Consider the following 26,870-nt stretch of genomic DNA (forward strand, 5'->3'; position numbering starts at 1 on the left):
ACATGCTTAATACCCACTTGCACTGGCTTGGAGTTGTTTTCCTCCAGGCTAACAACCTACCTCATAGGGTTGTTGTGATTAGGAAATTAGGAAAAGAGTTGGTGGGGTATGTATGTTTTGATGGGAGTGGGAGGTGTTTTGTAAGCTGATACAAAAAATCATTGTTTGGTCATGGTGGGGGAGGGTGGCCGCCCATACGGCGGGTGGGGGGGCCCGCCAAACTCAGGTTTTGTCCCGAGTAGCCCGGTTTGCCCTAGGTACGCCCCTGCACGCCTGCACGCATACCTCCAGTCGGTCGATCCCCATTGGGCAGGGAGGTTGCTTTAGTAACCCCTTCTTGGCACTCAGAAAAAATTAGTAACCACTTCTAGAGAACTGGTGAGAACTGGTTGGATCCCACCTCTGGACCCTGTGAAAGTCCTCTCTGATATATTTTATTCAGTGGTTCTCAAACGTTTTCAGGCTGCCACCTCCTTGGCTCCCAGGCCATACCCCTAGTGACTATGAAGAACAGGAAGAGTAGTAGTTGTAGTTGGGATTGATATCTCCTTTCCCTTCTGGTTGGTGTGGGTTTTCGGGGCTGTGTGGCCGTGGTCTGGTAGATCATGTTTTCCCAGAAAACCCACACCAACTAGTTAAATCCAGTTGTGAAAGCCTTCGACAATCCTTTCCCTTCCTCTCCCCACAACAACCTTGTGAGGTAGGTGGGGCTGAAAGAGCTCTGAAGAACTGTCTGTGACTAGCCCAAGGTCACGCAGCTGGAATGTAGGAGTGCGGAAACACAGATAAGCCTCTGCCACTCCGGTGGAGGAGTGGGGAATCAAACCGCGTTCTCCAGATGAGAGTCCACCTGCTCTTAACCACTACACAATGCTGAACACACCCCTTTCTCTTGGTATTTGGTCTACTGCAAATTCAAAACATCTTTTCACACTGTGAACACATGTACGTATTTCTCAAATAAAGAAGGGCTTAGTAAAAATAAAGCAATTTATTGTGCTGTTTTAGCAATATATGAAAGGGCATCTCACCCATTATGTCTTCACAGTTTTAACGGGATAGATCAGGGGCCTGCAACCTGTGGCTCTCCAGATGTTCATGAACTACAATTCCCATCAGCCCCTGCCAGCATGGCCAATTGGGGAATTGTAGTTCATGAATATCTAGAGAGCCACAGGTTGCAGAGCCCTGGGATAGATGAACATGGCACAGGGATATCATCTTCTCAAAGTCAGGTTGAAAGGCACTAAGAAGCAGCTCCGCAACCTGTAACACAAACTAAAGTTGTCTGTCTGTGGCAGGAATAATTAAGTAGAAAATGAAGCTGTGAGCCTCAAAATTGGCCCTCTGCTTCAAGAAAATTATGGGAATTGGAGTGCCAAAAATGAAAGGAACTGTAATATTCTGGCCAGGTTATAAGGACAAACAGCCATCCCCTTGCTACTTCCAATTGTTGTCTGCTTTTGGCCAGCATAACTTATCAAAAAGCCTCAAACTTGGCCACAGCTGCAAGTTCACGGGGAGCTTTGCAGAACCCAAAATGAAAGAAAGTGTACTATCCTGGCACCGATAATCTCCCAACCCCCCTCAGCTACTTGAAACAGATAGAGTCATGTGAAGTCAGAAAAGGCAAGCAGCACAGAAAGGGGTGGTGGGAAATATCCTCTTCCAAAACAAGAGAGGCTCACCAATTCCTCTGGCCTCTCGTTGCCCCGTGTAGTGAGTGAAGTAGTTGTTACCCTCCCCACCCACCTGGGCAAGTCGCTGCTTGATAGTCGCTCAGCCTCTCCACCGAGCCTACCTCGCAGGGTTGTTGTGAAAAATGAAACGAAAAAAAGAAGAGCATGACGGAAGCTGCTTGGGATGCCCACGGGGAGAAAGGTTCATGGTGCATCGTGCATCTCATTTTATCTACAGCTCACCACCTTACTCTGTTGGTGGTGCTCCCTCAAGTATGAGATGTAAAAGCACAATGCAAAGCAACAAGATCGGCCAAGACCCAATTACTCGCCCAACAACAAGGGAAAATGTATATTATTATAATTTTTAAAAGTGAAACTTTAGGTGAACGTCATCAGTAAAGTGCATCGAAAATACATCAATGAGACGATTCATTCATCAACTAAAGTACATGAAGCATACATCAACGGGAATAGTCCATTCATAAATATATCAGGTTCTACAATAGCAATGATATTCTGAAGACATAAATGTTTCGCTATTGCTTCAAAATTATGTATACAAGAAATCCTTCAGGACTACACCACGCACTAAATGAATCACAGGTGAAAAAAGATGCAAATTGCATTCCAATATAGCAAACAAGTTGCAGGTAGCTGCGTCTCAAGTATAGCGGGAGGCGGGCCAGCCGGTTCGGAACCGAAAGTACTTCCATAAAATATCGCGAGAGCAAAAGAGCTGCTCGGTTGGCTGGTGGTGGGAGCTAGGGCGGAGCCTTTGATTTTTTAAAAAGGTGGACGGAAGGAAAGTGGTTGCAATTGCGGGCGTCACTTGGGGAGCATCTTTTGGGCTTGTCCCGAAGTGGGTTGAAGTGGAGAGTCCCGGGGGGCTTTTGGCTCGAGCAGAAGTTCCGGCCAGGAGAGCTCACCTCCCTCCCCTCCGGCCCCCATGGCGTCCAGCTTAGCAGAGGACCTGCTGTGCCCCATCTGCCTGGCCCTCTTCCAGGAGCCTCACATGCTGCGCTGCGGCCACAACTTCTGCCTGGCCTGCCTGCGCGGCGCCGTCGCCGCCGGCCAGGAGGAGGGTTCGTGCCCCGAGTGCCGCAGCCCCTTCCAGCTGCCGGAGCTGCAGCGCAACCGAGCGCTGGGCAACCTGGCCAGGAAGGTCCGCCGCTGGAGAGGGGACGCGCCGGAGCCCCTCCTGCCGCCGGGCAGCAGCAGCAGCCTCCCCGACGCCTGGCACTTCTGCGAGGCCCACGACGAGCCGCTGAAGCTCTTCTGCACCCAGGACGAGGCGCCCATCTGCGTCATCTGCCGGGACCTCCCCGAGCACCGCGGCCACCACTTCTTGCCCACCCAGAACGCCGCGCAGGCGGCTCAGGTGGGAGGCGGGCGGTGGGGGCGCGCCGTCGGGGACGGGGGTGGGGAAGGTCTGACTCCCTACGAAGACATTTCCCCCCACACTGAACGCTGGACACCCTCCTGGCTGCAGCCGTACTGACCTACACGTGTCCCTTCCCCGATCGCTGGAAACGACGGCTAATCAGCCCCGCTGGCTACAATATGGGCTGGTTTATTTTTCCTTACAACAATTAGGAAAGTTTTTTTAGGAAGAGGATGGGGCTGGGCGGGGCTTTTGCCCAGTGAGGCTTCTGGCTAGCTGCTGGAGTTTTGATTGACGGTGCAGTTTTTTGTAAATGTTTGGCCACCCCCCCCCCCCCCCCCCCGGCAGTGGCGTACCTAGGCAAACTGGAGCCCTGGGCAAAACCTGAGTTTGATGCCCCATCTCAACAAACCCCATGGGCGGCCACTCTCTCCCACTGTGACTAAACAATGACTTTTTCTTTCCACCAGGTCATCTCAAAGTCACCATCACATCATAGAACATCCCCCAACTCACAAATCTGAACACAGCAATGGGCCATGCCACACAGCAGAAATATTTTTTGAAAACATTTTCAAAATGCTTTCAAAATGTTTTATTATTGCTATGAAAACATTTTATGGTGTTGTATCCAGTCCCCCCAGTTGGGGGAAACAGCATCACTTTCAATGTTATTTAAACTGGGGACCCCCAATTCTCCCTTTAAGGTGGATTTAAAAGGAGAATCTGGGCTTCCTAGTTTAAACAAGTGATGCTGGAATCCACCCCCAAACTGCATTATTTTCAATGGTGGTTAAACTAAGGAGCCCAGATTCTCATTTTAAATCCACCTTAAAGGAAGAATCTGGGCTCCCCAGTTTAAACCACTTTGAAAGTGATGCTATTTTGGGGTGGATTCTCCCCCACCCTGAAACAGCATCACTTTCAATGTTTAAACTGGGGACCTCAGATTCTCCCTTCAAATCCATGCTGAAGGGGGTGGAATTAATAATAATAATAACCTTTATTAAGCATTGAGAGAATGAAAGAAAGAAAACAAGCATTGGCAGGAAGGGGGTGGATTTAAAAGGAGAATCTGGGGAAATTTAGGGGGTGCCTGCTGTCAGGGGTGCAATTATTAAGATAGCGGCACTAAAATTTCAGAGTATCTTCGGGAGACCCTACTGATGATACCACCCAGGTTTGGTGAAGTTTGGTTCAGGGGGTCCAAAGTTGTGGACCCTCAAAAGTGTAGCCCCCATCTCCTATTAGCTCCCATTGGAAAAAAATGGGGGATGGCGGCACTCCCTTTGGGAGTCCATAACTTTGGACTCCCTAAACCAAACCTCACCAAACCTGGGTGGTATCATCAGGAGAGTCTCCCAAAAAATCCCTGAAAGTTTGGTGCTGCTAGCCAAAAAGCAGCGTACTCTGCAGGCCACAAACGGCAAAACACTGAAAATGCAAAAAATCCCACAAACCAACCTGCCGTTTTTGTGCCCCCCACAGGGGGGCGCCCTGGGCAACTGCCCACTTTGCCCAATGGGAGGAATGCCTCTGACCCCAGGACAAGGATCTGCACTCTATGGTTTAAATTAAGCCATGGCAATTGTTTTGCGGCTAGTATAAAATGGCCAATCTAGTGTTTCTGGATGTTTTGGGACTGGTGTACAATTGCCAGTGTTTCTGGATAGGTTAATACAAGCCATTGGTCATTTCATACCGGATATTTGAGGGAGTTTCCATGTTTGAAGATCCGTGGTTGGTGTTGACATCAGGTCATACAAGATATAAATTTTTCTCCTTTTAGATAAAAATAACTTGTAAAGGAGTATTTCTGGATGTGTCTTTAGTAATAATTTTTTGTATTTATGACTACAGAAGAACGCCCAGTAGGCCAAAACACATATGGTTCTATATTGCTATGAGCGTATCATCTACTTTGAGTTGTGTGTCACAGTTTATACTGAGGTTTCAGTATGTAGCCTGCAATCCAAACCCTGTGTTTTATTGTCTACACTGTATTTTATTGTCTATACTACAGCATATAATATTTTATTATAGATTTTGTACATTCCAGCTCAACCTTTGAGACTTCCTGTAGTTTTTTAGCTGAACCCCTCCCCCCAATTGTTTGTTGTGGTTTCATATTTGGAGAATTCTGCAAGCATTCTGCAATTTTATGGTTTTGAGACCTTTTCTTTAAAAGGCAGCATTCTGTGTCCTAAATACCTGTGGGTTGAGCATTGGACTCTCACGGAGGTTTCTGACGGTCACATGCATTTCTGTGCTTCACAGGGAAAATTGAAAGCATGCCTGAAACACCTGGAGAAGAATCTGAAGGAGGTGGCTGAGGATGAAAGTGATCAGTTGAAGGAAATTGAGGCCCTGAAGGTAAAAGGGGAGAGGAGGTTTGTTTGGGGCAAAGACAGTTCAGCACCAAGTGATGACATTCCCAGGAAGGTTCTATAGCTTCCTCTTAGACCAGGGCCCCCCACCTTTCTGAGCCGCCAAGCACATTTGGAATTCTGACAAGGCGTGGTGGATGCGGCAAAAAAAATGGCTGCCACATAATAGCGGCTGAAGGAGGTGGAGCCAACCACATGATGAGTGCCAAAGCTTTAACCTCAGTCACACAAGTGATAGCAGCTACTGCCAAAGCTACTGCACAGCCAATCAAATCTCCAGTAATGAATCAGAACCCCTGCTAAGCTAAAACTCTACCTGGCTCCTTCCTCCTCCTAAAAACAATTGGTGGCTGCCAGAAAAGGTATCAGCAGGCATTGGGCCGCCCGTGCCCACTATATCGGAGACCCCTGTTTTAGACACACTCCAAAGTACATTTCAGGAAACATGTATGTAAAAGAATTTTTGCTGGGATTGCACTTCAGTATCTCAGCTTAGATAGTGAGAATGCTTCTAAGTAATAATTATGTACAGTGATATTTTGTACCAAGGACCACATTTTAAGAATTATAAGAACATAAGAACTAGCCTGCTGGATCAGACCAGAGTCCATCTAGTCCAGCATTCTGCTACTCGCAGTGGCCCCCCAGGTGCCTTTGGGAGCTCACATGCAGGATGTGAAAGCAATGGCCTTCTGCTGCTGCTGCTCCTGAGCACCTGGTCTGCTAAGGCATTTGCAGTCTCAGATCAAGGAGGATCAAGATTGGTAGCCATAGATTGACTTCTCCTCCATAAATCTGTCCAAGCCCTTTTTAAAGCTATCCAGGTTAGTGGCCATCACCACCTCCTATGGCAGCATATTCCAAACACCAATCACATGTTGCGTGAAGAAGTGTTTCCTTTTATTAGTCCTAATTCTTCCCCCCAGCATTTTCAATGAATCCCCCCATGGCATGATTTTGTGTCCTCCCATGCAGCTGGAACACATGGGGTTATATCCTGAACTAGCGGGGCCCGGCCACGCATTGCTGTGGCTTATTGTGGTGAAATGGGAAAGGAATAGTAGCAGCAAATCAATTGCAGAGTCCAGCAGTATGTGCTCATGCAAACACGCAGCCTGATACTGTGCGATGTCATTGATGTGTGTGCCCGCATTCCTTGGGGGGGGGGGGGAATGGAAAGGAACCCCTCCCACACATCTAGGCTGGCTGGTCATGATCCTTCACCTGGGAGTAAGTTTGGTTGGTGGCAATGGGTGTCGCTTCTGAGGAAACCCTCTGAGGGGCGCAACACAGCCATTCAAAGTATGTCATGGTTGCTGTACCGAGCTTACTCCTGAGTAATGCATGCCTGGTTTTCTTAACTGGTTTTGAGAAGTGTGGAAGTGTGAGACTGGATTGAGACTCTCTTGGTGTCCTTCCCACCCTACTGCCCAGCCATCTCTCTTCCTCAGCTGACAGAGGTGGTCTCTGGGTTGGTGTTGAAGACTATGGTTGTTATGAGGAATAGGCTGTTGGGACTAGATAAACCTCAGGTCTGATCCAGCATGGCTCTTATGTTATAACTTTTGATAGACAATGCATTCTTTTTTTAAAAAAAATCATTATATCTCTGTACTTTTCCTTCAACAATAATCTTAGTTTTTTTTCCCTGGTTTGGATTTTCTGCTACTTTCAGAACTGCACTGAAGGTCTTTTAGTTTCCATTTCCAAAGAGTTTGAGGTTCTCCACCAAATCTTGCTCAAGAAAGAACAAGGCTTTAAGCTGTTGGTAGAGAAGATGAGCGGGGAGAACATGGAGAAAATGGAGGATTCCTTAGACTCCCTGAAAGAAGAAGTGTCTTCACGTACGGAGACCATTGCCAAAGTCAAAGCTGCATTAGAAGCAACAGATGATGTTGCATTCCTGAAGGTAGGACATGCTTTGTCTAACAGATAATGTGGAAGACTTGAGTAAAAGTTTTAGAGTGATGTAAAGACTGAGTAAAAGTTTTAGGTAAACCTTCCGGAGGAATCCCCTGTTTTTAGTGTGGTAGTGTTTAGATGCTCGGGAAAGGTGATTGAAAAGGCCTTAGCCAAGATGCTTGCAACTAACTCTCAGATGTAACACACACCAGTGGTTGCAAGCTCTGAGTGGCATGGTCAGCATTGATTTCAAGTCATCATGGCAGTTTGAGATATTCTATTTGTGCTTTTTTTTAAAAAAGAATCATTGTTTACATGGTGCTCCCAAGTGCCTAAGATATTTAAGTCAGTGATTGTACATGAATTCATTTAGTGTTGTGATTAATATGGATAAGCTAACTCACTTTTTCAAAAATACTGTAGTTACTTGTTTGGTTTTTTCCCACACAGGACCTCAAGGAGCTGATGAAGCTGTAAGTTGGAACAATTTTCAGAGTTGCCGTTTCAAACCCTTCGTCTTCCTTGTTCCCAAGTGGAACCAAATCAAACTGCATATCCACTCATCTATTTTTTCATGGCACACTCATCTACTCACCTCTTCCTTTTGTCCCTTTTTGCCTGTACTGTGAGGCAAACCAGGTCGTCATCCCTCCAGAACAGCAGCTGGTAGGATAGAGGGAGGCCTCTGAGGCCTGTGGGCAAACCTAGTGTTAAATTTTTAGTAGGCTGTCCAAGGAAAGGCAGAATATAGCAGTGAACCCAAGCAGAGCCTTGCAACAATATTCTAGATTGTGTTCAGGGTACTTCTTACAGAATCACAGAGTTGAAAGAGACCACAAGGGCCATCAAGTCCAACTCCCCTGCCATGCAGGAAGACACAACCAAAGTACTCCTGACAGATGGCAAAGCAGCCTCTGATTTAAAACCTCCAAAGAAAGAAACTCCACCACCCTTCGAGGTAGCATATTCCACTGTTAAACAGCCCCTATTGTCGGGAACTTCTTCCTAATGTATAGATGTAATCTCTTGCATCCATTTTTCCTTGTCCTCATCTCTGGAGCCACAGAAAACAAGCTTGCTCCAACTTTAATGTGACATATCTCTTAAATTCGGCCTCATTTGGAAACTGCAGCATAAAGTGTGAGTTATCGAGGGGATAAGATTTAATCCTAGATATTTTGTTGCCATTTCCGGCTTACGTGGCAATATTTCTGTTTCCTTTCTCAATCATCCCTTCCCCCAACTGCTCCATCCCATTTTTCTGAGGGTCTCTTCCAATCCTTTTCCTACACTTCTGACAGACCTTTGCTATATCTTTGTTGATTCTGTTCTCAGAGTCAAGGAGGATTTCCTAGAAGAGGATGAGGAAACTGAGGAGGAATCTGACGATGAAGCAGAAGAGAAGTCTGATGATGGAGCAGAAGAGAAGTCTGATGATGAAGCAGAAGAGAAGTCTGTTGAAGATGGCAGTGGTGAGGAAATAGGCGAAGAGAGTGACTGGGAAGATGACGAGGATTATGAACCAAATGAGACCAGTCTTGATTTTGATAGGGTGATTCCTGTGGAGCTAGCTCTTGAGAACTTTGGAGAGTCTTTGGACTTTAAGATCTGGGAAACAATGTTGGAGGATATTGAACTCAGGAAAATAAATTAATTCTTTCCCCAGGACAGTAAAGTGCTGTTGGTAATGAGAAAACTAAATCCTTGTGTCAAACCAGTGACTTTGGTTTTGTTCCCTAACCTGCCAAAAGGATCACCAAAGAAAGCTAGAATATTAAATTGAAAATACAGTTTTTGCATGCTTTACTCAAGAACTCTCTTTGAGGATTTTTGTTTTATTTTTTGTAACCCCATTTAAGGGTAATGGCGTTATATTTTTAATGTTATGCAGGGAAAGCCAATAGAAAGTCTTCAATGGGAGTTAAATGTCTACAGCTGGTCTTAAAAGTCTTCTATTGGTGATGGTGTCCTCTATGTAGTTAAAAATGTTACAGGCACTAAGGAAAAACTCTGTGGGTCTGCATAACATTTTTTTTATTTCAAAAAGTTAAATAAAGTATCAGATGCGAAACAAACTGTTCATGGGTACTTTGTTTCAAGGTTCTCACTGCCATTTTGGCCTTGCCTCAGCCCTCTGAGGGGGGGTAGGAGCCTGATAAATATGCGTGCCTTTTCTCTACAGAATTATGGCACGATTTTCAATATGGCTCATTTTAAAACACAAGTCTATAGTATTGACATGTAGAGAAGCAACTGAACAGTACTTTAAAGAATTGTAACATTCCTTTGGATAATAGAAATCCTTTTGGAAAGGAAGGCTGTGATTAAATTCTTTGCAGTTCTAGACCAAGGAAATGAATTATAAGTTTTAGTTTTCTGGCAATACTGGACAGCCTGTCTCACCATTCATGCAGAAATATGCAGTCCATTGACTTTACTGGGTCTAGTTGTGTTTAAGTCCGCACTGGATTGGGGGCCTTCCTTCCTGCCTCCATGTAGGTAATCATGAAAGCTAGGAAATGTGGAGACAAGGAAGAGGGTTACATTGAAACGTAGTGATATTAATCTTCTCTTACTGCTTGTCCGTTTCATGAAACAGTCGGGCTACAACTGGGATCATAGCAGCTACAGATAAAGCTGGAAAGGGCTTTATAGGCCATTTATTGCCGCCGCCCCCCATTCTCTGTGCATGTAGATTTGGAGAGGTCTTGGGAGAGTGCAGGGAATAGTGTCTCATTACCTCTGAGCTACTCTCTCCAAACTCAACCCTCTGCAGTCCCAACTCCGAAAGCTCCAGGAGCACATCCCCTGCCATGAAAACTAGGCATGGGCCTTTTCTTCCTCTGTGGTTTTCATTGGTTCTGACACTGATAATGCTCCTATTTCTTTTCCACATGTGCTTTGCTCCCTATGGAGGCTGCTTCAGTTTTTAAGTACCTTTTCTCCGATTTTTAGAGCAGTACTTTTATACAATTTTTTTAAAAAAAACTGATTCTGAGCTAGCTTCACCCCTCTTGTGACGTCCTCCATTCAGGGTTTTTTCCCCTGCCCACTGACATCCACACTCATATCCAGCCTCCCCCCACCCCACGCTCAATCACATCTTTTCCACCTGCCTTCCCCCTCTTTTCCACTCTATGCTTTCCCCCTCCCCTTTTTAATTGAAAGAACTCCTGATTGAGTCTTAATGAAAACCCGATAAGTGTTGTTCTTATTTTTCAAAAGATTAACAGCTTGTTCAAAATCATGGCCTGTTTACCAAACCCCTCTGCTGCCTGCTCTCTCACCTTCCTCCTCTTCTTCGCCCCACAAATCCCTATGCTAATTTTTGAATTAACAGAATTAGTGATGGACTGCTAACGAAGACCTAATTGGCAGCACTCTGGGTTGTGAACAGTTTTAAAGTGTGTGCGCACCCCCCTGCTCTGCTACTGATCCCCCTGTTCCTTCCGCTGACAAATTGGTTTTTTTTAAATGTTGTCTCCAGAACCAACAGTGCCACCATGGAAGGAATACTGCTGACTGGGTTATTCATGGGGCTAAACTCTGAAGATTTTTTTTCATTGTTGCTTCACAATATGCAAGATGAGCTTATTTCTAGCAGTGGTCTCCTCCTGGTACTTGTGCGGCAGACATGTTGCCAAAATATAATGTGTTGGCAGAACAAGGACCAGGTGCTACAAGGAGAGTCATGTGACTGTTCTTTGAGGACATGACAAAATTCAGAATACGTGCAGTGGGGGGATCCAAAAATTTTAGTACCAGGTGCAGTGGGGGATCCAAAAATTTTAGTACCAAAAATTTTAGTACCAAGGTGGTGGGATTCAAACTGTGGCATAGTGCCAATGGGGCTGGGCGGGGCACGACGGGGGCGTGGCCGGGCATTCCTGGGAGGGGCTGTGGCAAGGACGCAGCTGCTGCGCCGGTCCTTGGGCAGGAAACGAATGCACACAGGTGCAGGCTGCCACACACGCCGGTGCACCTCCTGCTAGACTGCTTCAAGTTCTGCGCGCTACTGCTGAGAGGAGGGGCGTAACTAAGGCAAAAATCACATGGCAAAATCACCAATTAGTAACCCCCTCTCGGCACACACAAATAATTAGTAACCTACTCTCGGGAACCTGTGAGAACCTGCTGGATCCCACCTCTGAATACGTGCATCCTTTGGATCTCACAGTTGCCATACAGACAATGTAGATCCACATCACAACATTAAATGGTACTAATGCTCTTACAATGTTCCTGGCTGGCTGAATCACCTCTGGTTTTACTTTTAAAAGTAGGAGTGAAAATGGGACTCCACCCTAGCTATATGGGAAGTGATGCCAGAACAGGTAGCAATGGTGCCTACAACCTACAACTTTGGGAAAAGCTGCTTCCACTGCCCCAATAGAGCGTCCGTGGCTCTTGCTGTAGCAGGAGGCCTCCCCTCTGCATTGCCTACTGCACATCAGGGTGACTAGCTGGAAGTGATATCATGCATCAAAGGGATACTCTGGCAGTCCCCCCCTCACAAAAAAAAATTCTCTGGTTTATCATAGAGGCTTGAGGGAATTACAAGGGTGCTTAAGTGATGTGTGATGTTACTTCTGGGCATCTGTCCAGAAGGGATGTTATGGTGTCAGATGGTTAGAATATATCTGGGAACAAGAGACACTTGATATTTTCGATATACTAACCAAAAATAAGACATGGCAAGATAAACAGAATGAAATTTTGAAGATATGGATAATATACGTGGACTGGATGAAAGAAGCTCGAGTCAATGAAGAAATATCGGAGAAGAGGCTACAGAGAATGAACTTACTGCTGTTTGTGTGACAAAGCTATGAAGAAGAAGTAATGGGGGGAGGGAGAAAAGGGGGGGAAAGTATTGTTTGAAAATGTATGAAGAAGGAAATTACTATAAACTGTAAAATTCAAATGATACAATAAAAAAAACATTTGCAGAGCCAGGATCCCAACAGGGTGCCTATGAAAAAGGAGAGAGTTCTCCCTGAGCACCCCATGCAGCATCTATTGCAATTCCGTGGGACCTATAAGACATAGCTGTTCCACCAGTCATATGGGTTGAGGCAGCTACCCTGTTACATCAGAACGGCCCTCTCCCTTTCCTCTTTTTTCTCCTTTTCCCGTTGCCCATCTCTCTTATTTATTCATTTTCCTTTCCCTTTCCCCCCTTCCCTTCCCTTTGCTTTCCCTTCCTTCCCTTATTCCCCTCCTGGTTAGTTCCTCTGCTAACTCTGTTCTGCTTCCCAGGTGGTTATTTAGGTGCCCTGCACCCGGCCAAAGCAGAATGTAAGGCTCATTCCGCACATGCAGAATAATGCACTTTCAAACTGCTTTCAGTGCTCTTTGAAGCTGTGCGAAATGGCAAAATCCACTTGCACACAGTTGTGAAAGTGGTTTGAAAACGCATTATTTTGCGTGTGCGGAAGGGGCCCAAGACTCACTGACTCAGTTAACAGTTCAATACTTAAAAGCTTTAATTGTAACAACGTTGACAGACCCTGACTCCTCCCGGGTCTAACTAAATAAAGGTCACTTTGTTGCAGAAACTTTCTGGAGGCTGGAACTTATTGTAAATACTGTGAGTCTATAACATCTATGACTGTTTAACTTAAATAGTGTGAGCCTATAACTTCTTTGACTGTCGAACTTAAATAGTGTGAGCCTATAACATCTATGACTGTTTAACTTAAATAGTGTGAGCCTATAACATCTTTGACTGTCGAACTTAAATACTGTCAGCCTATAACATCTTTGACTGTCTAACTTAAATAGTGTGAGCCTATAACATCTTTGACTGTTTAACTTAAATAGTGTGAGTGTAAGGAATTCCATAGAGCAGAAATAAAAGGCTTTTTGGTTGAAAGACCGTTTATTCAGACATCTTAGAAAGCTCACGTACACGACGTGACAGGAATGGAGTCTCCCGCCAGAACCACAGGTTATAACCTTCTCCGTCCCATCCCCCTCCCGGTTTCCCCCAATCCCATTCTCATGGGAACGGAATTCTCATCTCTCTCTGTGCGATAAGGCCTCTACCAGAGTAGTTGCTGCGGATTCTGGCCCATCGCCCGAGTCCTGGAATTCAGTCAAGGCCAAGCGGCTGTGCTGAGAATCAACACCACTGAAACCTTTACACTCTGCTTCCCCTAAGAAAAACTTCTCCCCCCCTGGTTTGTGCGGGAAAGTACGATGGAAAGCGGAAATAAGGGAGGGGGCGTTAATATTTTCCGAATACACCCATTGATTATAACCAGAGGAATACCCCACCCAGGAAACCAAGTATTGCAAGCGATTGCGGTTAAAGCGAGAATCCAGGATGGCGTCAATTTCATAATGCTTGTGGCCATCAATTATAGTCGGCGGGGGTATCTCCGGAGGGTCATGCCAGGCATCGGAAGCGGGAGTCTCCTTGAGCAAACTGGAATGAAAGACAGGATGGATATTACTTAGGGAATTAGGCAGATCCAACCGGGCAGTAACATCATTAATCACTTTTGTAATTCTAAAAGGTCCCACGAATTTTTTGCCCAGTTTGGCGAGAATTTGTAATACGTCTCTGAGATTCTTGGTAGACAAATAGACCCAAGCCCCAACACGCAAAGGAAAATCAGAACGATGTTTATCCGCCTGGAACTTTTGAGAGTCTTTAGCTTGCTGCAAGGCAGTCTGGACCGTTTTCCACCCCTCAGCCAGAGATGAAATCCACTGCTGGAATTCTGGAGGATGCAGCGCCTCCGTGGGTAGTTGGGGCAATGGTGGGAAGGAACGGCCAGACACAATTTCAAAGGGGTTTTTTTGTGTGCTACTATGAATGGCATTGTTGTACGCATATTCTGCAAATGGAATTAAATCGCACCAGTTGTCTTGGTGATAATTGGTATAACAACGTAAATACTGTTCCAGAGTTCTGTTCGTCCTCTCTGACTCACCGTCACTTTGAACGTGGTAGGGGGCGGCAACCGCCGGGGTGGCCCCCAACAAGTCCAGGAAAGCTGTCCAGAATTTGGAAATGAATTGGGGCCCGCGGTCGGACACCACCTTGACGGGGGAGGAGTGTAGACGATATATATGTTGGATGAACAGCCGCACCAATTTGGGAGCGGAGGGGATGGAGGTGCAGGGGATGAAATGGGCTTGTTTGGAGAACAGGTCCACCACCACCCACAAAACTGTGTTTCCCTGGCTCTCTGGTAAATCCGTAATGAAATCCATTGAAATAACTTCCCAGGGGCGGGAGGCAACCGGGAGAGGTTTTAAAAGTCCATGGGGTTTTCCCGGAATGGATTTAGCCTCCGCACAAACAGAGCACCCCTTAATATAAGCCTCAATGTCTTTGCGCATGGCGCACCACCAGAACTGGTGACGGGCCAAATGCAGCGTTTTAAGGAAGCCAAAATGTCCAGCCGACCGGGCATCATGGCAAGCTTCAAGAACCTGCTTGCGGAGGGGGGGAGGCACATACCAACAATTTCCCCGCTTCCACACACCATCCACCAAGCGCAGCTGGGAGTCGCCTTCCTCCGCTGGTAGTTCGCGGAGCCCCGCCTCCTCGAGTTCCCGCAGGAAGGGGGAGACAATGCTGGGAATGGGCGACGGAGGAGGAGCGGAGGTCTGAGACCGAGTGACGACCAGCCCCAGCTGGGAGGGGGAGAGCACAGTGCGTGGGATGTCTCGTAACGAAGATCCACCCCCCTCCCCGGGAAGGCGAGACAGCGCATCAGCCAGTTTATTGGTTTTTCCGGGGAAAAAATGAACAGTGAAAGAGAAACGGGAGAAAAAATCAGCCCAACGTAGTTGTTTTGCAGACATTTTGAGGGGGGTGGAGAGGGCGGCCAAGTTCTTGTGATCCGACCAAACTTGGAAGGGGTGTTTGGCCCCCTCAAGCCAGTGGCGCCAAGTGCAAAGGGCTACCTTGATAGCAGCAGTCTCTTTATCCCCTACGGTCCAGTTGAGTTCTGGGCCGGAGAACTTTTTGGATAAATAAGCACACGGAACAAGCCTACCATCTTTATTTCTCTGCAATAGGGCTGCGCCAAGCGCCTTGTCCGACGCATCCACGTGAACTACGAAAGGAAGGTCTGGGTCGGGGTGTTTCAAGACAGGTTCGGTAGTAAAAGCTGATTTCAAAAGCTGGAATGCTGTTTGACAGTTCTGAGACCAAGGGAGGGGAGCCCCGGGTTTGGCAGCCTGTGAATCCTTGCCTTTGGTACGTAAAAGGTCTGTAAGTGGAAGGGCCAGTTCAGCAAATTGGGGTATAAAATCACGATAAAAATTAGCAAAACCAAGGAAAGATTGAAGTTCTTTCCGGCTGGTGGGGGCAGGCCATTGGAGAACTGCCTCAATTTTTGCAGGATCCATTTTTAAACCCTCGGATGAGATCCTGTAGCCCAAATAGTCTATGGAGGATTGGTGAAAACAACATTTGGACAGTTTCGCGAAGAGGGAGTTGTCCAGTAAGCGTTGTAATACTTCTCGAACCAAAGCCTCATGCTCTTCCATGGTTTGCGAATAAATTAATACATCATCCAAGTACACGACTACCCCTTTATATAATAAGTCATGCAAAACCTCACTGATGAGGGCCATGAACGCGCCGGGTGCCCCAGCTAATCCGAATGGCATTATTAAGTATTCATACTGTCCAAATTTAGTATTAAATGCTGTCAAATGTTCGTAGCCTTCTGCGATTCTGACTCTGTAGTACGCTTCTCTCAAATCCAGCTTAGTAAAAATCCGCCCCTTGCCCAGCGCATCTAAGAGATCCTTGATTAAGGGCAAAGGGTATTTGTTGGACATAGAAACAGCATTTAATCCACGGTAATCAGTACAAAGTCTTAAGGACCCATCCTTTTTCTTTACAAACAGGACAGGGGCGGCGTGTGTATGTTTGGTGGCCCGTCATTATACATCCAGCTGAACAAGGTTTTATCTAAGAAGGCCCGGAGCTCCTTCTCCTCGCTGGGGCTCATACGATAGATTCTACCCTTGGGTAGTTGAGCTCCGGGCTGTAATATGATTTTGCAGTCAGTATCCCTATGGGGGGGTAATTGATCACATTCCTGTTCCTGAAACACTCTGGCTAAATCTTGGTAGGCTTGTGGAATGTCTGCGGAATTAAAAGTCATTGGGGTGTGCACAGCAGAAGAAACCATAGGCTTAGTGTCATTGGGTGGTGGTTTTTCCCCCCATTTCATATGCTCTCCACAGGGGGGATCAGTGAATTCTAGAATCCGCTCTTTCCAAATAATATTTGGTTCATGTAATAATAACCATGGCATGCCCAGGACAATGGAGTGTTTGGCCACTGGAGCAAGTATGAAACTAATCTTCTCCCAATGGTCAGCGCAATGGAGAAGTACAGGTTGCGTTTTGAATCAAGCCGGGCCCTCGGCTCCGAGCGGACTGCCGTCCATTTGTGTGAACGGGATGGGCTTTACTAGGGGGATTCGGTCTAAACCGAGCTCTTCAGCCACCTGGGGCCGCATTAAACAATGGGAGCAGCCGGAATCAACTAGGGCTGAGGCTAGAATACGTGTATGCTTAGCAGGGTTGGCCAGAATAGCTTGAACAGTAATGGGGGCGCTGCCTTCACTCACCGCATCTGGAGTAGGACCCATATCCATGGATGCTGATGAGAGACAAACTGCTACTTCCCCCTCCTCGGCGTCATTTTCGGCAACAGCTTTAGACGAACCCGTCGGTGGAGGGCCGGACCTCCGTGGAGGTTTGGCAGAGGGGGCGCGTGGGGTCGGAGCGGTGGATTTCTGTTTCTTCGGGCAGTTGGCAGCTAGATGACCGGGCCCCCCACAATAGAGGCACAATCCCAAAGCGTCGGCCCAGTACCGGAGAGTGTGGTTTCGGTGGAGACAGTTGGAAGGGCAACTTAACTTGCGAGTAGCAGAGGTGAAGTTGTAGTAGTGGCGGTTTTCGAGCGAGTAGCGCCCTCCGGAGTGGCGTAATCAGGCAGTGAACGCCGCTACTTGCGATCCCAATTCGATCCATTCAGCGACGGTGCGCGGGATGCGGATGAGAAGCACTGTTTCTCGAAGTTTGGTATCGATAGCGTCAAAGAAGTACTCACATTTCATGCGTTCAGGCCATTCAGGCGGAAGTCTAGCAGCCGCCGCACGAAACCCACGAGCAAATTCTGCAAAAGAACGGTTGCCCTGCTGGATGGATTTTATGGTACGAATGGCTTCATTTTCAGCATCTGGATCTTGGAAGCGGGCCCGTAAGGCTTGAAGGAAGCCAGCCACTGTGCGAGTATCATCGGCTTGCAGTTCAAAAAGAGTCACAAACCAGTCAGCAGCTACTCCATCCAGGACAGAACCAATGTCCCGTATTTTTTCACGCTCAGAGCGATATAAGTCATCAAACTCCTCCATATGTGCATCGAGTTGCAGGATGAAATAGGGGAGCTTAGAAGCGGTCCCGTCGAAACGGGCAGGGATCGGGGGTCTGTAGTATCCTCTCTCCACGGCTCTTGGAGCCCGCTGGGGCTGTGGTTGCACAGGCTGGGGCGGCGGAGCGGGAAGAGCGGGAATCGGTTGAGGTGGAGGCACGGGGCCTTGCGCCGCTGTCCCCCCTCCGAAAGCGGGTCCTTGGTTAGTGACAGGTGCGGGAGCAGTGGGTCCTCGAAGCGTCGCCCCATGGGAGGGGAGGTGGTGGTGGGCGCTCGGGTAACGGTGTAAGTACCAATTCGGGTTCGAGGAATCATATCCCGCTGCCTCTTCAGATCCTGTTCCAAGGCAGCCAATTCTCTCTCTTTGCGAGTCAAGGCATCTTGATGCGCATGTAAGGCCGCTTTTTCACGCTCCAGTTTCGCTTGTTCGTCTCGGTGAATGGCTGCAGTCAGCTCACTCTGCGTTCGGATGGCCTTAATGCCTTCGCGCTGGCATTCCAGGTCCATCTTAGAGTGCTCCAGGACCTTATCATGGATCGATAAGTCCTGCAGATACTGCCGTTGCAACGCGTCTTTGGCTCGGTCCAGTTCGAGTTCTACCTCCTTGCGCTGTTGTTCACGGTCTCTTTGCAGGCATTCGCGGTCCTTTTGCAATTGTTCTCGTTCTTCCTCCCAGAGCCGGCGTTCACGGTCCCATGCTTCTTTGGCATCTCGCAGTCTGGCCACTTCATCTTCCCAACTCTCTTTGGACGGGAGGGGAAATAAGTCCGGATGGGGAGTCAGGCTGTCATCGGATTCCTCCTCTCCGCAGGGCAACTCCTCGAGTCCACCGACGGCTCCAAGAGGCGCCTCTTGCACATCAGCTACCCCCCGTCCGGGAGCTGGAAACCCCGATTGGGAGCCGGAACGGAAACCCCTCCCAATCACCGATCCCGATCTCGACAAAGTCCCAGTATCGACTGCGGTCTTGGGACGGGCCCCGGTGCTATGCCACTGTGGGTCCTTGGGAGCATCATCGAAATACGAATCAAGGAACCGTTCGATTGACTCTTGCGTCGCCGCATGAAGAGTGGTCAGGCCTATTTCTTCAGTGACAGGTTGCATCTGGGGTTTGTAATCCACACGAAAACGGGTAGAGAACCGATCCACAGGCGCACGATCCATAGACAGCGCCCCAAACGACTCATGCAAATCCACAGGATCGTTTCCCCGTCCCTCATCCCAACGAAGTAAGGGAAGACTCGTGTGGAAACGAGGACGGGAGAGAGTTACCAGCGAGACCCGTTCTCCCGCTGGCTCCTCCGAATCAGGAAGGGAAGGCTCGGAACCCTCTATGGGGGCCACCGCGCCTTCCACAGTTTCAGGAATATTCAATCTCTGCATGCCGAAACACCAGAGATCCACTGAGATTTAGGAGAATGATGAAGAAGATTCCTGTCACAATGTAAGGAATTCCATAGAGCAGAAATAAAAGGCTTTTTGGTTGAAAGTGGGGGGTGGGGGGGGGGGGTTGGGGTTGGGGGGGGGGGGGGGGGGGGGGTGGGGGGCGGGGGGGGTGGGGGGGGGGGGGGGTGGGGGGGGGGGGGGGTGGGGGGGGGGGGGGGTGGGGGGGGGGGGGGGTGGGGGGGGGGGGGGGTGGGGGGGGGGGGGGGTGGGGGGGGGGGGGGGTGGGGGGGGGGGGGGGTGGGGGGGGGGGGGGGTGGGGGGGGGGGGGGGTGGGGGGGGGGGGGGGTGGGGGGGGGGGGGGGTGGGGGGGGGGGGGGGTGGGGGGGGGGGGGGGTGGGGGGGGGGGGGGGTGGGGGGGGGGGGGGGTGGGGGGGGGGGGGGGTGGGGGGGGGGGGGGGTGGGGGGGGGGGGGGGTGGGGGGGGGGGGGGGTGGGGGGGGGGGGGGGTGGGGGGGGGGGGGGGTGGGGGGGGGGGGGGGTGGGGGGGGGGGGGGGTGGGGGGGGGGGGGGGTGGGGGGGGGGGGGGGTGGGGGGGGGGGGGGGTGGGGGGGGGGGGGGGTGGGGGGGGGGGGGGGTGGGGGGGGGGGGGGGTGGGGGGGGGGGGGGGTGGGGGGGGGGGGGGGTGGGGGGGGGGGGGGGTGGGGGGGGGGGGGGGTGGGGGGGGGGGGGGGTGGGGGGGGGGGGGGGTGGGGGGGGGGGGGGGTGGGGGGGGGGGGGGGTGGGGGGGGGGGGGGGTGGGGGGGGGGGGGGGTGGGGGGGGGGGGGGGTGGGGGGGGGGGGGGGTGGGGGGGGGGGGGGGTGGGGGGGGGGGGGGGTGGGGGGGGGGGGGGGTGGGGGGGGGGGGGGGTGGGGGGGGGGGGGGGTGGGGGGGGGGGGGGGTGGGGGGGGGGGGGGGTGGGGGGGGGGGGGGGTGGGGGGGGGGGGGGGTGGGGGGGGGGGGGGGTGGGGGGGGGGGGGGGTGGGGGGGGGGGGGGGTGGGGGGGGGGGGGGGTGGGGGGGGGGGGGGGTGGGGGGGGGGGGGGGTGGGGGGGGGGGGGGGTGGGGGGGGGGGGGGGTGGGGGGGGGGGGGGGTGGGGGGGGGGGGGGGTGGGGGGGGGGGGGGGTGGGGGGGGGGGGGGGTGGGGGGGGGGGGGGGTGGGGGGGGGGGGGGGTGGGGGGGGGGGGGGGTGGGGGGGGGGGGGGGTGGGGGGGGGGGGGGGTGGGGGGGGGGGGGGGTGGGGGGGGGGGGGGGTGGGGGGGGGGGGGGGTGGGGGGGGGGGGGGGTGGGGGGGGGGGGGGGTGGGGGGGGGGGGGGGTGGGGGGGGGGGGGGGTGGGGGGGGGGGGGGGTGGGGGGGGGGGGGGGTGGGGGGGGGGGGGGGTGGGGGGGGGGGGGGGTGGGGGGGGGGGGGGGTGGGGGGGGGGGGGGGTGGGGGGGGGGGGGGGTGGGGGGGGGGGGGGGTGGGGGGGGGGGGGGGTGGGGGGGGGGGGGGGTGGGGGGGGGGGGGGGTGGGGGGGGGGGGGGGTGGGGGGGGGGGGGGGTGGGGGGGGGGGGGGGTGGGGGGGGGGGGGGGTGGGGGGGGGGGGGGGTGGGGGGGGGGGGGGGTGGGGGGGGGGGGGGGTGGGGGGGGGGGGGGGTGGGGGGGGGGGGGGGTGGGGGGGGGGGGGGGTGGGGGGGGGGGGGGGTGGGGGGGGGGGGGGGTGGGGGGGGGGGGGGGTGGGGGGGGGGGGGGGTGGGGGGGGGGGGGGGTGGGGGGGGGGGGGGGTGGGGGGGGGGGGGGGTGGGGGGGGGGGGGGGTGGGGGGGGGGGGGGGTGGGGGGGGGGGGGGGTGGGGGGGGGGGGGGGTGGGGGGGGGGGGGGGTGGGGGGGGGGGGGGGTGGGGGGGGGGGGGGGTGGGGGGGGGGGGGGGTGGGGGGGGGGGGGGGTGGGGGGGGGGGGGGGTGGGGGGGGGGGGGGGTGGGGGGGGGGGGGGGTGGGGGGGGGGGGGGGTGGGGGGGGGGGGGGGTGGGGGGGGGGGGGGGTGGGGGGGGGGGGGGGTGGGGGGGGGGGGGGGTGGGGGGGGGGGGGGGTGGGGGGGGGGGGGGGTGGGGGGGGGGGGGGGTGGGGGGGGGGGGGGGTGGGGGGGGGGGGGGGTGGGGGGGGGGGGGGGTGGGGGGGGGGGGGGGTGGGGGGGGGGGGGGGTGGGGGGGGGGGGGGGTGGGGGGGGGGGGGGGTGGGGGGGGGGGGGGGTGGGGGGGGGGGGGGGTGGGGGGGGGGGGGGGTGGGGGGGGGGGGGGGTGGGGGGGGGGGGGGGTGGGGGGGGGGGGGGGTGGGGGGGGGGGGGGGTGGGGGGGGGGGGGGGTGGGGGGGGGGGGGGGTGGGGGGGGGGGGGGGTGGGGGGGGGGGGGGGTGGGGGGGGGGGGGGGTGGGGGGGGGGGGGGGTGGGGGGGGGGGGGGGTGGGGGGGGGGGGGGGTGGGGGGGGGGGGGGGTGGGGGGGGGGGGGGGTGGGGGGGGGGGGGGGTGGGGGGGGGGGGGGGTGGGGGGGGGGGGGGGTGGGGGGGGGGGGGGGTGGGGGGGGGGGGGGGTGGGGGGGGGGGGGGGTGGGGGGGGGGGGGGGTGGGGGGGGGGGGGGGTGGGGGGGGGGGGGGGTGGGGGGGGGGGGGGGTGGGGGGGGGGGGGGGTGGGGGGGGGGGGGGGTGGGGGGGGGGGGGGGTGGGGGGGGGGGGGGGTGGGGGGGGGGGGGGGTGGGGGGGGGGGGGGGTGGGGGGGGGGGGGGGTGGGGGGGGGGGGGGGTGGGGGGGGGGGGGGGTGGGGGGGGGGGGGGGTGGGGGGGGGGGGGGGTGGGGGGGGGGGGGGGTGGGGGGGGGGGGGGGTGGGGGGGGGGGGGGGTGGGGGGGGGGGGGGGTGGGGGGGGGGGGGGGTGGGGGGGGGGGGGGGTGGGGGGGGGGGGGGGTGGGGGGGGGGGGGGGTGGGGGGGGGGGGGGGTGGGGGGGGGGGGGGGTGGGGGGGGGGGGGGGTGGGGGGGGGGGGGGGTGGGGGGGGGGGGGGGTGGGGGGGGGGGGGGGTGGGGGGGGGGGGGGGTGGGGGGGGGGGGGGGTGGGGGGGGGGGGGGGTGGGGGGGGGGGGGGGTGGGGGGGGGGGGGGGTGGGGGGGGGGGGGGGTGGGGGGGGGGGGGGGTGGGGGGGGGGGGGGGTGGGGGGGGGGGGGGGTGGGGGGGGGGGGGGGTGGGGGGGGGGGGGGGTGGGGGGGGGGGGGGGTGGGGGGGGGGGGGGGTGGGGGGGGGGGGGGGTGGGGGGGGGGGGGGGTGGGGGGGGGGGGGGGTGGGGGGGGGGGGGGGTGGGGGGGGGGGGGGGTGGGGGGGGGGGGGGGTGGGGGGGGGGGGGGGTGGGGGGGGGGGGGGGTGGGGGGGGGGGGGGGTGGGGGGGGGGGGGGGTGGGGGGGGGGGGGGGTGGGGGGGGGGGGGGGTGGGGGGGGGGGGGGGTGGGGGGGGGGGGGGGTGGGGGGGGGGGGGGGTGGGGGGGGGGGGGGGTGGGGGGGGGGGGGGGTGGGGGGGGGGGGGGGTGGGGGGGGGGGGGGGTGGGGGGGGGGGGGGGTGGGGGGGGGGGGGGGTGGGGGGGGGGGGGGGTGGGGGGGGGGGGGGGTGGGGGGGGGGGGGGGTGGGGGGGGGGGGGGGTGGGGGGGGGGGGGGGTGGGGGGGGGGGGGGGTGGGGGGGGGGGGGGGTGGGGGGGGGGGGGGGTGGGGGGGGGGGGGGGTGGGGGGGGGGGGGGGTGGGGGGGGGGGGGGGTGGGGGGGGGGGGGGGTGGGGGGGGGGGGGGGTGGGGGGGGGGGGGGGTGGGGGGGGGGGGGGGTGGGGGGGGGGGGGGGTGGGGGGGGGGGGGGGTGGGGGGGGGGGGGGGTGGGGGGGGGGGGGGGTGGGGGGGGGGGGGGGTGGGGGGGGGGGGGGGTGGGGGGGGGGGGGGGTGGGGGGGGGGGGGGGTGGGGGGGGGGGGGGGTGGGGGGGGGGGGGGGTGGGGGGGGGGGGGGGTGGGGGGGGGGGGGGGTGGGGGGGGGGGGGGGTGGGGGGGGGGGGGGGTGGGGGGGGGGGGGGGTGGGGGGGGGGGGGGGTGGGGGGGGGGGGGGGTGGGGGGGGGGGGGGGTGGGGGGGGGGGGGGGTGGGGGGGGGGGGGGGTGGGGGGGGGGGGGGGTGGGGGGGGGGGGGGGTGGGGGGGGGGGGGGGTGGGGGGGGGGGGGGGTGGGGGGGGGGGGGGGTGGGGGGGGGGGGGGGTGGGGGGGGGGGGGGGTGGGGGGGGGGGGGGGTGGGGGGGGGGGGGGGTGGGGGGGGGGGGGGGTGGGGGGGGGGGGGGGTGGGGGGGGGGGGGGGTGGGGGGGGGGGGGGGTGGGGGGGGGGGGGGGTGGGGGGGGGGGGGGGTGGGGGGGGGGGGGGGTGGGGGGGGGGGGGGGTGGGGGGGGGGGGGGGTGGGGGGGGGGGGGGGTGGGGGGGGGGGGGGGTGGGGGGGGGGGGGGGTGGGGGGGGGGGGGGGTGGGGGGGGGGGGGGGTGGGGGGGGGGGGGGGTGGGGGGGGGGGGGGGTGGGGGGGGGGGGGGGTGGGGGGGGGGGGGGGTGGGGGGGGGGGGGGGTGGGGGGGGGGGGGGGTGGGGGGGGGGGGGGGTGGGGGGGGGGGGGGGTGGGGGGGGGGGGGGGTGGGGGGGGGGGGGGGTGGGGGGGGGGGGGGGTGGGGGGGGGGGGGGGTGGGGGGGGGGGGGGGTGGGGGGGGGGGGGGGTGGGGGGGGGGGGGGGTGGGGGGGGGGGGGGGTGGGGGGGGGGGGGGGTGGGGGGGGGGGGGGGTGGGGGGGGGGGGGGGTGGGGGGGGGGGGGGGTGGGGGGGGGGGGGGGTGGGGGGGGGGGGGGGTGGGGGGGGGGGGGGGTGGGGGGGGGGGGGGGTGGGGGGGGGGGGGGGTGGGGGGGGGGGGGGGTGGGGGGGGGGGGGGGTGGGGGGGGGGGGGGGTGGGGGGGGGGGGGGGTGGGGGGGGGGGGGGGTGGGGGGGGGGGGGGGTGGGGGGGGGGGGGGGTGGGGGGGGGGGGGGGTGGGGGGGGGGGGGGGTGGGGGGGGGGGGGGGTGGGGGGGGGGGGGGGTGGGGGGGGGGGGGGGTGGGGGGGGGGGGGGGTGGGGGGGGGGGGGGGTGGGGGGGGGGGGGGGTGGGGGGGGGGGGGGGTGGGGGGGGGGGGGGGTGGGGGGGGGGGGGGGTGGGGGGGGGGGGGGGTGGGGGGGGGGGGGGGTGGGGGGGGGGGGGGGTGGGGGGGGGGGGGGGTGGGGGGGGGGGGGGGTGGGGGGGGGGGGGGGTGGGGGGGGGGGGGGGTGGGGGGGGGGGGGGGTGGGGGGGGGGGGGGGTGGGGGGGGGGGGGGGTGGGGGGGGGGGGGGGTGGGGGGGGGGGGGGGTGGGGGGGGGGGGGGGTGGGGGGGGGGGGGGGTGGGGGGGGGGGGGGGTGGGGGGGGGGGGGGGTGGGGGGGGGGGGGGGTGGGGGGGGGGGGGGGTGGGGGGGGGGGGGGGTGGGGGGGGGGGGGGGTGGGGGGGGGGGGGGGTGGGGGGGGGGGGGGGTGGGGGGGGGGGGGGGTGGGGGGGGGGGGGGGTGGGGGGGGGGGGGGGTGGGGGGGGGGGGGGGTGGGGGGGGGGGGGGGTGGGGGGGGGGGGGGGTGGGGGGGGGGGGGGGTGGGGGGGGGGGGGGGTGGGGGGGGGGGGGGGTGGGGGGGGGGGGGGGTGGGGGGGGGGGGGGGTGGGGGGGGGGGGGGGTGGGGGGGGGGGGGGGTGGGGGGGGGGGGGGGTGGGGGGGGGGGGGGGTGGGGGGGGGGGGGGGTGGGGGGGGGGGGGGGTGGGGGGGGGGGGGGGTGGGGGGGGGGGGGGGTGGGGGGGGGGGGGGGTGGGGGGGGGGGGGGGTGGGGGGGGGGGGGGGTGGGGGGGGGGGGGGGTGGGGGGGGGGGGGGGTGGGGGGGGGGGGGGGTGGGGGGGGGGGGGGGTGGGGGGGGGGGGGGGTGGGGGGGGGGGGGGGTGGGGGGGGGGGGGGGTGGGGGGGGGGGGGGGTGGGGGGGGGGGGGGGTGGGGGGGGGGGGGGGTGGGGGGGGGGGGGGGTGGGGGGGGGGGGGGGTGGGGGGGGGGGGGGGTGGGGGGGGGGGGGGGTGGGGGGGGGGGGGGGTGGGGGGGGGGGGGGGTGGGGGGGGGGGGGGGTGGGGGGGGGGGGGGGTGGGGGGGGGGGGGGGTGGGGGGGGGGGGGGGTGGGGGGGGGGGGGGGTGGGGGGGGGGGGGGGTGGGGGGGGGGGGGGGTGGGGGGGGGGGGGGGTGGGGGGGGGGGGGGGTGGGGGGGGGGGGGGGTGGGGGGGGGGGGGGGTGGGGGGGGGGGGGGGTGGGGGGGGGGGGGGGTGGGGGGGGGGGGGGGTGGGGGGGGGGGGGGGTGGGGGGGGGGGGGGGTGGGGGGGGGGGGGGGTGGGGGGGGGGGGGGGTGGGGGGGGGGGGGGGTGGGGGGGGGGGGGGGTGGGGGGGGGGGGGGGTGGGGGGGGGGGGGGGTGGGGGGGGGGGGGGGTGGGGGGGGGGGGGGGTGGGGGGGGGGGGGGGTGGGGGGGGGGGGGGGTGGGGGGGGGGGGGGGTGGGGGGGGGGGGGGGTGGGGGGGGGGGGGGGTGGGGGGGGGGGGGGGTGGGGGGGGGGGGGGGTGGGGGGGGGGGGGGGTGGGGGGGGGGGGGGGTGGGGGGGGGGGGGGGTGGGGGGGGGGGGGGGTGGGGGGGGGGGGGGGTGGGGGGGGGGGGGGGTGGGGGGGGGGGGGGGTGGGGGGGGGGGGGGGTGGGGGGGGGGGGGGGTGGGGGGGGGGGGGGGTGGGGGGGGGGGGGGGTGGGGGGGGGGGGGGGTGGGGGGGGGGGGGGGTGGGGGGGGGGGGGGGTGGGGGGGGGGGGGGGTGGGGGGGGGGGGGGGTGGGGGGGGGGGGGGGTGGGGGGGGGGGGGGGTGGGGGGGGGGGGGGGTGGGGGGGGGGGGGGGTGGGGGGGGGGGGGGGTGGGGGGGGGGGGGGGTGGGGGGGGGGGGGGGTGGGGGGGGGGGGGGGTGGGGGGGGGGGGGGGTGGGGGGGGGGGGGGGTGGGGGGGGGGGGGGGTGGGGGGGGGGGGGGGTGGGGGGGGGGGGGGGTGGGGGGGGGGGGGGGTGGGGGGGGGGGGGGGTGGGGGGGGGGGGGGGTGGGGGGGGGGGGGGGTGGGGGGGGGGGGGGGTGGGGGGGGGGGGGGGTGGGGGGGGGGGGGGGTGGGGGGGGGGGGGGGTGGGGGGGGGGGGGGGTGGGGGGGGGGGGGGGTGGGGGGGGGGGGGGGTGGGGGGGGGGGGGGGTGGGGGGGGGGGGGGGTGGGGGGGGGGGGGGGTGGGGGGGGGGGGGGGTGGGGGGGGGGGGGGGTGGGGGGGGGGGGGGGTGGGGGGGGGGGGGGGTGGGGGGGGGGGGGGGTGGGGGGGGGGGGGGGTGGGGGGGGGGGGGGGTGGGGGGGGGGGGGGGTGGGGGGGGGGGGGGGTGGGGGGGGGGGGGGGTGGGGGGGGGGGGGGGTGGGGGGGGGGGGGGGTGGGGGGGGGGGGGGGTGGGGGGGGGGGGGGGTGGGGGGGGGGGGGGGTGGGGGGGGGGGGGGGTGGGGGGGGGGGGGGGTGGGGGGGGGGGGGGGTGGGGGGGGGGGGGGGTGGGGGGGGGGGGGGGTGGGGGGGGGGG

General features: G+C 60.6%; 1 protein-coding gene across 3 annotated transcripts in view; it reads left to right on the plus strand.

The window, feature by feature from the left end:
* The first annotated feature begins 2,467 nt into the window (after positions 1-2,467).
* Positions 2,468-26,870, plus strand: part of LOC125425288 (nuclear factor 7, brain-like) — a 37,604-nt gene continuing 13,201 nt past the window's right edge. The window contains exons 1-5 of one of the 3 annotated variants that reach the window (XM_048482889.1): positions 2,468-3,060; positions 5,341-5,436; positions 7,126-7,359; positions 7,803-7,825; positions 8,688-8,767. In XM_048482889.1, the coding sequence (XP_048338846.1) occupies positions 2,629-3,060; positions 5,341-5,436; positions 7,126-7,359; positions 7,803-7,825; positions 8,688-8,767 (865 nt within the window). In that variant the 5' untranslated portion in view covers positions 2,468-2,628. Of the gene's footprint in view, positions 3,061-5,340; positions 5,437-7,125; positions 7,360-7,802; positions 7,826-8,687; positions 9,428-26,870 lie in introns of those variants that run through there. The other 2 variants (XM_048482888.1, XM_048482890.1) reach the window with 2 other exon arrangements.

Source organism: Sphaerodactylus townsendi, unplaced genomic scaffold, assembly GCF_021028975.2.
Source record: "Sphaerodactylus townsendi isolate TG3544 unplaced genomic scaffold, MPM_Stown_v2.3 scaffold_25, whole genome shotgun sequence".
Lineage (NCBI taxonomy): Eukaryota > Metazoa > Chordata > Lepidosauria > Squamata > Sphaerodactylidae > Sphaerodactylus > Sphaerodactylus townsendi.